Raw genomic sequence first — 11,153 nt, 5'->3', positions numbered from 1 at the left:
TGTGTGTGTGTGTGTGTGTGTGTGTGTGTGTGTGTGTGTATGTATGAAAGTGTTTTCTAAGAGTTCCTGACTTCAGCATTAAGCCTGTGTGGTGCTGACTCCCAGGGTTTCAGTGTGTGTGTGTTGGACCCGCATCAGTGGCTCCTGCACCGGGGACGAGTCTGGGAACCAGGTGTGCTGAGGGAAAGAAGGGAGGGAGCAACGTGTGAAAAAGGCAACACTGATAAAAGTGATCCTCGTATTCTTTAAGAAATAGATCAAACCAGACTTTAAGGGTTTTATCCAGCTGCTTAAGGAGTTGCTGCTCCTCTGAATTGAAAGGAGTCAGTTGAGGTGGTTTTCGGGCTTCTGATTCCTTCTGGACCTCTCCATTTGTAGTTTATTTTAGGGCATGTCCCATTGGAAAGAGGCTGCTAGTAGACCCAGAACTCACTGCAGGATTTGTTTATATTCTCTCAGGCCTGTGAACACCTTGGGATCCTCCAGGTGGAGCTGGAGAGTGTTGCTGAGGAGAGGGATGTCTGGGTTTCTGTCCTGGACCTGTTGCCGCCAGAACCCGGCTACAGATACAAGATGGAGACCTCATGATATTTTAGTTCAATACCCCTAAAACTGACCGAGTTATAGTCATTTATGTGTTGGCCGAGGTGGCCATCTTTAATTGTTTTTAATCCAAATGTTAATAATTTGTCAATATTCATTTAGATTACTTACTAAGTGTTTCATTAAAATCCGTCATTGGTTCTTGGATTTATTAAGGCATGTTTGAGAACTCCTTGAAACTCCATGTGGAACTGCCTAAATGCTCACTGGTACACAGAACCACCTATTTACCCAAAGCTCCTCCCTGAGCTCAGTCCCCAGCCATGCTCCCGCCTCAAAGAACACCCCTCCCCCACACAGCTCATCCACACTCACTATGATTCCATTGGAAAATAAAGCTTCATAATTATCTATAATTATATATGTTTTCCACAAAAAGTAGCTTTAACATTGACATACAAGAGGATGACTGAGAGATATATTACCAAGCTGAAAAGTTCGCTGTGGTTCTTCAGAAAACGTACTTTCCAGGTCTGAGTAAGGTTCAACTGTGTCCCAAGTTACCATTTTGCAAAAACGATATCATATAATGTTGCTTCTTTAAAAATATATATATTTTTACAATAAAATACAACACTCCTACGAAAGGTTGTAAACGACTTGAAGCACTGTTGTGAAGACGTGCTGAAGTGGGAGTATCAGAAATGGTAGGAGGTTCTTACAGAGACAGAGACCAATTTCAAGGAGCTTAGAGAGGCTATGCTGCAAAGTCAATTTTTTTAATTTATTATTTATTTTCGTAACAACAATCAAATATTTCACAATAAAAACAACAAAATACTCAAGGCTTTTTTAATTATATGCTTTCATTCATGAGTTTTCCATTTTGTCGTTTTGTTCTTGGCGCCTCCACAAGTAATGAATGAAAACATTTTTGAAAGCAATTTTTAATAATAAATGATGAGCACCATATTCCCACGAAGCTGATTTATCATAAATTACAAGCTCATGAGGTCAAATCACCTAACGAGAAGAATGACCCTGAAGGTCAACACAAAATATTTCAGTTAAATCTCTAAAAATAAGTCCAACACATTAAAGAGTAAGTTATTGAACATTTTCACATTTCGGCTCGGTGGTTTTTCACTAAGTATTCTGATTGTGCCCCCGCAATGCAGTGCAGAAGACATATAAAGAGGGTGACCAGCAGCTGACCACTTAATCCAATAGTGCTTGTTGGGAATATGAGGGGTGTTTGCTGTGGTAATCCACATTATGCTGTAAGGAGAAGCTTAGTTAATCACTCTGTAAGGGCCTCCAGATGGGTACCTGCCATGAGACAAAATGGTCTGATGGCCAGACAGAAGAGTAGCTGGGTAAACTTCTAGCTCCTTGCAAAAACCGGAGTGTTAAAATTCCAGTGTTAAACTTTTCAGAGTTGACTTCAACTCCCCCCATTGTTATTTTAACACATTCTGAGTTAACTGTCTTAATTCAGGGGCTGCGTCCCAATTCAACTGCTCCTCCAATTCTCTTTTTTTCCCCCGAATTTGAGGAACAGATCCAGTGTATCCTTCTCAGCGAGAGGTCCCGGGTTCATATCCCGGACGAGCCCCCATTAATGTTATCTCCTTTTTCCCTGGCTGAGTCGGGTCATAACACCACCCTATCCCAAGATGCAGTGCGGGCTGGCTGGGTAGATCGGGTCCTTCAAAGGAYGCAGCCCCTGAATTTGGGCACAGCCTAAGTGACATCCAGCGTTGGCGTTAATTCACAGAGTTGATTTTATCAGGGTTGTCTCAACTCCGGAGAGAGCKAAATAAGCTCCACCCGCTGTTAAGTGTTAATAACACTTAAAAGTGTTGTGAGACCACTGAGCAGTGTTGATGCGACTCTACGAATAGTTTATTTCAACTCTGAGAATTTACAAGTCGCTTTATGCTTTCTAGTGGATGTTGTTTTACCAATATATTCTTTACGATTTATGTAGCCCCATTGTATTACTGAAGATTTTTGCGGGCATCTTCTCCTGACACGCAGACGACCACTGCTCACTTTCTTGGATATGAATTGGTATGTTTTACATCCAATGAATRCGAGAAATAAATTGGACAAYATTCTGGTAATTTAGTGATATTTCCACAGTTGTGGTTTTGGCTGGTCTTGAAATAAAATCTAGTCCTCAATGTGCGAGACRAGAAYGAGTACAGAGTCAGAGACCATCAAAAAGTGCTACAACACTGCTGTTTAACACAAATTTAGTGTAATATTATTCACCACAGACATGCAATTTTTAATTTTTAACTCTAATTGGTGTAATAATTTTGACTCGTTTAAAAGTATTCCCATACAGACTCTGTATAAGTGTTGAGTTGAACTAGTGTTAAATTTGCWCTTTCAAGTTGTTTCAAAGTGTTGAGTCTTTTCAATGTCGGGAGATCACCTTCAGCAGAGGGCGGTCCAGTCATGTTCTGTGTTTGCTCTCAAATATTCAGACAAACAGGTTTAAATTAGACCTGGTGAAACCCTGCTTGCCTGAAAGTCATCCTGCGTGTGCTCTCCCTTTGCAGTGGGTCTGTAAGTTCTAAATGAAAAGCATTTGAAAACTATTGACCCACTCAGCAGCAGCAGGTCCCAGCAGCTCCAAGTGATATTTCCATGTTTCTTCAAGCGTCTCTCAGGGGGTTTCTAGGGTTTCTTCCATGAATGTGGGCGTGTGGGATCTGTGATCTCTACCCAGTGAGCCGCAGATCAATACGAAACGGATCTTGGTCCAAGCGCTCATCTGTCAGCCAGTTTGTGGATCATTTCCTTCCCATCCATCTATTTTAAGACAGCWAAAACTGAAAACTCTTCTTATATAATAGGATATCTCGTGATTTTAAAAAAACTAATTAAATCTTTTGTTTGTTTCTCTCTATGTTTAGGCATGTGAGGGGTGCTGTGTTGGTACAGCAGGACGACGGTGTTTGCCCACACTGTCAATAGTCTTTTCCACTGTCCCAGTAATTGATGGATGCTGAGAGTCAGACATAAACTAAGCARATTACACTCCCCAAGTTCGGAGGCTAATGCTAATGTGTGTGTGATGGGGTTGGGTGGGGGGCGGGAGGTTGCAGAGTGACTGCCTGGTTTTGGAAGTCAAAGCGACAGCTGTCCCTGGAGGCTGAGATTTGGTGGCTGCGGGTTTATGGATGAAGTGGAAAGCGTGAACACACACATGCGCAGTCGTGACGGTTCTGTCTGCACTTTTCCATGTTCTTCTGACAGAAATGCATGCATCTGGTATGTTGGGTGTGTGTGTGGTGGTGGTGGTGGGGGTCAATAGCTGGCAGCTGGGTGCTCTGTTACAGTCAGCATCCCTCTGCAGCAATTATCGAGCTTCTGTCCTCGGCTCAAACTAAAAATATTTTTGATGTTTAATTGCAGCTTTTGCACGTTAGGTTCAATTTATACAAGCAAATTAGCTTTTTTTTTTTTCAAACGTTGAGTTTGCTTTTTAGTCATCCCCTGTGGTTTTGTTATTTTCCCTGAGTTATAGAGACTTTTTAAAAACCATTTCATTTATTAATAAATCATTTTGCAATCAGTGTTGTGGTAAAATGATAAGAGGAAAGACCCAGTTGGTTGTCAATTTAACTGTTTATTACCAAAGAAAATTGCTTGATGCTTTCTCTGATCTGATCTTAAGGGGAGAACAAAATGCAGGAACGATGGATGTCGTGCAAACAAGCAAAACCTAAAAAGCGTAGAAAGAAAACTGAACATTTGTAATATTTATCTTCAGTTTTGTTTGGTGACAACTTTCTCAATTATTGGCCGAGTTTAACGGTTATTTTTTAAAATTATTTCATCAGAAATGCGTCCCTGTGACATAAAAATACATGTTTCTTATCATAAAGAAGAAAAAATTAAACTGTAGAGGAGATTTTTCACAAACACTATAGGTCAGGTATATGATTTACAGAGTGTGTTAATATATGATTATGTCAAAACAACAGTGATGTTTGAGAAAATGATTAATTCCTGGCAGCAGCTCGGCTGAAAGCCGCACAGGAGATCAGAACCGCTTCATTTAAACCTCAGCGTGTTTTCTGAATGGTTCACAGAAGATAAATTCTCATTGGGGGCTTCATTTTTATGATGGTTTAACTGTTTCTGAATTGATTTTTATCTTGTCTTGCTTTTTACTTTTATCACGCAAATAAAAAATTTGGCCGTTAGACTCTTGGTGTTCTGCCAGTGTATGTGTTGATCATTTTTGCTGTGGCTTCATGCGGCTCGTAATGAGATCAAACCTGCTGCATGCGGTCTGCTGTCTGGGCTTTATCTCAGCAACAGATTAGAACATGTGATTTCATTCCTGAAGGGATCGGTTCAGAGAGTGTAAGCCTGGAGCACGGCGTGGCGATGATCACTGAAGGAAAACATGGGAGAAACTTCCTGAAGTTTACAGTGGTGTTCGGAAACTTGTGAACCTTTTGGAAAGTACTATATAAGGGGTTCTCACAAGTCCTTAAAGTAGAAAAAGACAAGAAGTTAATAAGAGAAATATCTGCTGTCTTATTCCAGTGTTTTACTAACAAGCCAAGGAAAGTGTATCAAGACTGATCATTTCTGAAAACCATGCTCTTATTAAGAGCTCAATAAAACATCTTTATTCCTGGATATGCCTCATATAGTTAAGCCAATTGTTTTGTTATAAAGAGGAAAGAAACATGCATTTAGTACTTTGTTCCAAATGTGAAAAACGTGGTTGTCCTATCGGGGTCTGCCTGCTGTCATCCAGGAGAATAAAGAAGCTAAACATCTGTCTGCAATTGGTCMTTTGCAAACTTTGCAAAATCTCTGTAATCTTTGTCAACGTAAAACTGTATTTTTCACAATCTGTGGTTTCTWATCGTTCAAATCTTTGTGTGGGATTGTTCAAATAGTTTCGTATAGGGGTCTGCAACCTGTGGCAATGCGGCCGTATGCAGATCTTTGAAGCTTTGACAAAAACTAAGATGAGATTGATTTTTTTAAACAGCATAACAKGCTTGCTTTAGCAGTTTTCCTGTCAATTTATTTACAAGTATGTGATCGATGTTACTAATACAAGGCATAACAACTACTACAACATAGTAATTGTTAACTAATACATCAGAACTSTTTGTATAACTTTGACAAGTTGCTGAGAAGAAATATAGTGAGTTAATTAAGGTATTAGGAGAAAAAAAGCATCTTTCTGCATAGTTCAGTGTTTTAGTTTTCATTAAATTTAAAATTTTAAACTAGATATTTTTTCTTGTTCACATGAATATGGTCTTTTCTTTTGTTCTAACGTGTAAAAATAATAATACATTTTGAAATTCACTGTAAATTTTCAGTTTTGTAATGTCACCCCCACTGACCCGAAAAGCCCCTCTTCAACAAACTCAAAATGGCCCACGGACCACCAGTTGATAGTTACAGTTGTAGCACATTTTGCTACTCGGGATGCATTTTATTGGTGAACCGAAGGGCAGAAGTAGTTGCAACCCTGGTTTAATAGTTTAGTGCCATTGTGCTGTGTTGCTGATAAAAAAAATCATTAATTGAAAAATGTGATTTACACTTCACTAATTGTTATATTAGCATTTGCACAGCTGTAAGATTTAATACAAATGTCTACTTTTAAAATTTAATAGTTTAATTTTCACTCTAATACAAATCATTTGAAGTTATTCACTGCTTGAAAGTGATTAGTGTACCTCAACATCCATACAAACTGCAAAGTTGTGCACATATCTGTGTTTTGCATGCCATACATCAATATAATATAATTAAAATAAATCAATATAATTAAAATATTTAAAATTTACTCTTTCCTTGCACACTCTTTTGTTTTTAATAATCCCGCTGTGTTGCTCCTGTTAACCTTTCTGCGTGCTGGACTCTACACTGACCCTGCTTCTCATTTTGTGTGCACGTGTGCTTTGTGAGTGAAAGGAGAAAGGCCCCACTTTAGGCTCACAGCCATAGCTGATTATCTCAGAGAACAGCAGCAGGTAAGTCTGTTAAGGCTTAAGTCCAATTTAAGTTGATGTGGTTCAGTGTGTGGATGCCTCCATATGTTTATTTGTACAGCGTTCCCATGGAAAAGCTGTTGACTTTATATTAGACCTGACAACCAAATTGGAAGAGTTTACACTAAAAGAACAATCTTATGGTTTGGATTTGGAGATCAACGTCTGACTAGATTAAAGGTGTTTTTTAGTGATGCTGCAGCAGATGAGAATAATCAGAGTCCTATTTTGCAATTTAATTCTTAATAATAACATGTAACATGTTTATTTGRGTATTTTTAAGCTCGGCCCAACAACTCAACATTTAATCTTTTACGTTGAAATTTTAAAATATTTCAGTTTCATGCTTTTCTGCAATGTATATCATTAAGGCCCAATAAACAGCAAAACAAGTTCTAAAAATCTACCATAATAAGAAGAAATACWATTATATGTAAAATAATAAGTACTTGTCAGATTTCTAACAGGCGGGGAATGATGTTTTAAGTATTGATCTTTCCTTCCTGAGCTTATTGAGGACGTTTTTAACATTGCTTTTAATATTAACTACAGTCATCTCTTCAAAGATCCAGGATTGTGTAAGCATCAGGAAAAGTTTGGTTAATGAAAATTTTTAAATTGCACTCTAAAAATATCTAATTGCCTCATAAAAAGTCAAAGTTATTATTCATTTGGATTTATTTTTTGTTTTTAAATGCAATTTCAAAAAGCACTTTTACTTATTATTGTATTATAATTTTGTATTGTATTATATTTCTTATATTTTATTATATATATATATATATAGTATTATTATTGTTTATATTTTATGCTTATTATAGTTTATTAGTAACCTTACCTTTAAACACTTGAACCCACATAGAAAAATAAAAGATAGTTGTCTAAACATTTAGAAAACTTGGAGATGAGCTTGGTTGAGCTGTTAAACACATCCCATCCTCTCTGGTCAACATCCACCTGCCTCGGTAGCTCGGGCTCCGATTGGCTGAGCGGACAGCCAATCAACTGTGAGATGAGAGGCGTGGGGGGCGGGGTTTGTTGATGAGGCCCAGCTGCAGGAGTCAGCGGTCCAGACCAGGGATCCGGCTGCTTCGTGCTGGGAGAGGAGGGRACCATGAGCCGAGCTGGAAACGGTTTGATACAGCTGAGGAGAAGGCGGTAGATGGAGAGGAAGTTTCCAGGCAGAAAATATTGACAGTAATTTAATAAGTTAGAGTTGTAAATCGTCAGAACCCTCGAGGACTGAAAAAAACAAACAAATAAAGATAAAACAGGAAAAGTGAGAGGAAACAAACGGAAAAAAAATCCAGTTTTTTCCGGTGGGTATGGTGACAAAGTGCAGATGGATTTAGTCGACTTGTACCTGCCTGAGTGTTTCAGCTATCACTCCGACACGGAGTAAGTATATTCTCCTAACACTGCAACTATATAATTTTWTTTTGTTTTGGTCTAAAATTGCAGCTAAAGTGATAAACAGGTGAAATTATTGACCTAATGTTGCGTTCACTGTCTTCTAACTTGTATTAGTCCTTTATTTTCCCCTTATACTTAAGATGACAAGTTTAATTTAATTAAATTCACTGTGTTRCTGATGTTTAACTCCAAAAAATGTTGTATAGTTTTGGGTTGCTTTTACACTGTTTCTCCAGACTAATTCCTGGAGCTTTTGGGTTGTTCCAAACCCATAAAAATTATAAACCTTATTTATCATTATATGAAAACTTAAAGGTYACCTATTACACTTCAATAAAACAAATATTTGTCATATTTTTACTAGCAGAACAAATATATTTTTAACTTTCCTGAAGTTAAATTGATGTACTAAATGATGCAGTTTAGTCTCTCTTTAGTCTCTTTTATGAAGAAAAAAATAAAATAGTAACGACGACTAGATGTAATACATGCATTTGCATAGGTAACAATTCAAAACATTTAGTATTTCTTTACTTTAAGGAAATTTGGAACAAAGTTTCATGTGTGTGAATTTGTTGACTATTTGTTTCTGATTTATAAACTTGCTAGTCATGGTATGGATTAACTCTACTTTGTCTAAATTTTGTGAAAGCCTTCCTTCACTTTTTGACACGGACAAAATAGTTGTAAAAACTTGGAGGAAAAGATGTGTGGAGCAGCTGGTAAATTGCCTGCAGAGGTTTTTTTTTTTTTTTTGATTGCCCGTCTTTACAGTAATCATCAAAAAAATCACTTTCATTATCATCACTGTTGCACTTTTATCAGCTGTGGAGTAATCAGGAGGAGCTCATTCCACCGAGCGATTCAGGGCTGAAATGAACCTTCCCCAGCAGCGAAAGAAAAAGACAATTAGAAGACAGACAGAGGGGGACGAGGAGGACGTGTGGACACACAGGTTGGCTGATTGCTCCTGACACGAGCAATCAGATGAGGGAAAGAGGAAAGAGGGTGATGACAGCTGCAGATGATTCCTCCTGTGCACCATCCATCTCCCCGGAGCCTGTGGGCTCCACGTCCAGCCTCGTATGTCTTGTGTCGTGRATTCGTCCGGGCTCGTCGGTTGCGATTTGTTTCTGAAAGTTTTTTTTTTAAATCTAGCATTTTATTTTGAAGATTTTTTAGCATTTTTTTATGCAGCACAATCACTCAGACTCTCCCTGTTTCTCAGGAGGTCATTGTCTGCATTATGTGCTTCTATTCATTCAAAAAGAACGCGTTGCCCTCCTTACTCGTTTCTTTTCGTCCTCCCCTCCTTCCCAGGTTAATGAGCCTGTTTCTTTCTGTCCCTCCCCAACTTTTCCACCCTCCCACTGTTCGTTTGCCTGTCTTCTTCCTATTCTCTCTTTGTCCTTTTGTTGCTTCCCGCTGCGCTTTATTCATTGCTAAGGTGCAGTTAGAGCTGTTTTGGATACTGAGACACAAAAGGTACGATAACCATGTTCTGACACATACACTGATTTATTCATTTCGTGCAGGGCCGCAGCAGCTTTTATTTAGTTGTAGTAGATTATTAATCACGTAAAGTAAAAAAAAATCCTTCCCATCTGATCACCTAGCTCTAATGACATTTCAYCATGAAAGCCAAACGCCAACCTGCTCCTCCTCCTCCTTGAGATGCATTACAGCAGGAGAGAGCAACTCTGTACCTGTCAGACCCGTTTGGACACCTGTAATGGATAGCCAACAAGACTACTGGTCAGCCATATAAAAGTGGACTGCAGGACTCACAGTTTTGATAGAGGAAAATTTGAGGAATTGATGGGTAAACCTWTTTATTAAGATGATTTTCTTACCCAAGCGCTATAAAACTGGATTGTCTGAAATATTATTTATCTCACCAACTTTAAGCAAACTGTTCTCTCATCATTCACTGTTATTTTTACCTAACTAATTCAACCTGCTTAGYGACTAAAAAGGGGAATGTTTCCTTTAGGAGTTGTAGGAAACCAAAGCGTCAAGAAGTGATAAACGTTTATGCAACCTGTTGAAAACTGATAAATCTGGAGACATGACTGAAGCTACAACCAAAACATAGAACAATCTCTGTTGCCTACAAGTTCGAAGTAATTTGATGCAGTTATGAAGATAAAATGAGAGAAAAATTATGGATGATTTTGTTGTTGGGTGAACACAAGTTCATTAAAAGTGAAGTAATGCTGTTATTTTGCTGATTGTGAATATGTCAGCTGAAACATTGATAAAGAATAGCAATGACTTTACGTGCYGTCAATCAAAAAGTGTCCCAAACAAAGAAAATCTACTTATGACTTGGCAGTATTAGTTCTTTTTAGGGCCTGCATTTGTCTGTTTCTTACCCCACATCTTAATTTTTGTTTTTGTGGCTGTGTAGAGGGGTCAGTAGCGCGTGGCTGTGGTTTGTTCAGTGGGTGGTTAAAACCAGCCAGTCATTTTGCCTACCAAATAACTTCTGATGGGAGGACCGATTTACATGGCAGGAAGCAGAGCAACCTGGACATCAATCTCAGTACGACAAGAGAAGAGTGAGGAATTTACAGCTGCATTATATGCATGCAACGATACAAAAAAAATCACGATTCGGTTCGATACTTTAGTCTCACGGTTCGATATTTTTTCGATACAAAAAAGGTAAATTTCCATGCCCCTTTTAACTTGTAATTTATTTAAATTAATTATGAACATTTGTTTAACCTCAAAAGTACAGTTTTTAGATTAAATGTTGCTGAAACAAGTTTCTCAGTGGATCTGCGCTCAAAAATGCAGCCTAGGTGGAGTAGTCGAACACAGATCCACTGATCCTTTAACACAGAGCATCTTCAGAAGACAAGATGATAAAGTAAATTTTAAAAATCTGTATTGTTTGATACAAGTGTGTATTGAACCTAAAGCACTGTTCGATATGGGTACATGTATTGTTGCACCCCTTTTTATTTATATGTATATATATATATACATATGTAAAATGTATTTTTAAAGTTTGCCTGGCGACACACGGTTGTGTCCATCCATGTGTCAGAGTGTTTATGAAGACATGTGCTTTAACGTGTGTGTGTGTGTGTGTGTGTGTGTGTGTGTGTGTGTGTGTGTGTGTGTGTGTGTGTGTGTGTGTGT

At 38.3% G+C, this 11,153-nt stretch overlaps 1 protein-coding gene across 2 annotated transcripts in view; it reads left to right on the top strand.

Annotated features, from left to right (window-relative positions):
* Window positions 1-11,153, top strand: part of LOC106520052 (estrogen-related receptor gamma) — a gene marked incomplete at its 3' end in the record, with an annotated part of 15,839 nt that overhangs the window by 1,626 nt on the left and 3,060 nt on the right. The window contains 1 exon segment of one of the 2 annotated variants that reach the window (XM_014011966.1): window positions 7,640-7,988. Coding sequence (XP_013867420.1) covers window positions 7,933-7,988 — 56 coding nt within the window. 2 annotated transcript variants of the gene reach the window in all.

The sequence above is a fragment of the Austrofundulus limnaeus genome, unplaced genomic scaffold, assembly GCF_001266775.1.
Source record: "Austrofundulus limnaeus strain Quisiro unplaced genomic scaffold, Austrofundulus_limnaeus-1.0 Scaffold86, whole genome shotgun sequence".
NCBI lineage: Eukaryota > Metazoa > Chordata > Actinopteri > Cyprinodontiformes > Rivulidae > Austrofundulus > Austrofundulus limnaeus.
The sequence above is the reverse complement of the archived record's forward strand: the minus strand, read 5'-3'. Positions and strand labels throughout refer to the sequence as shown.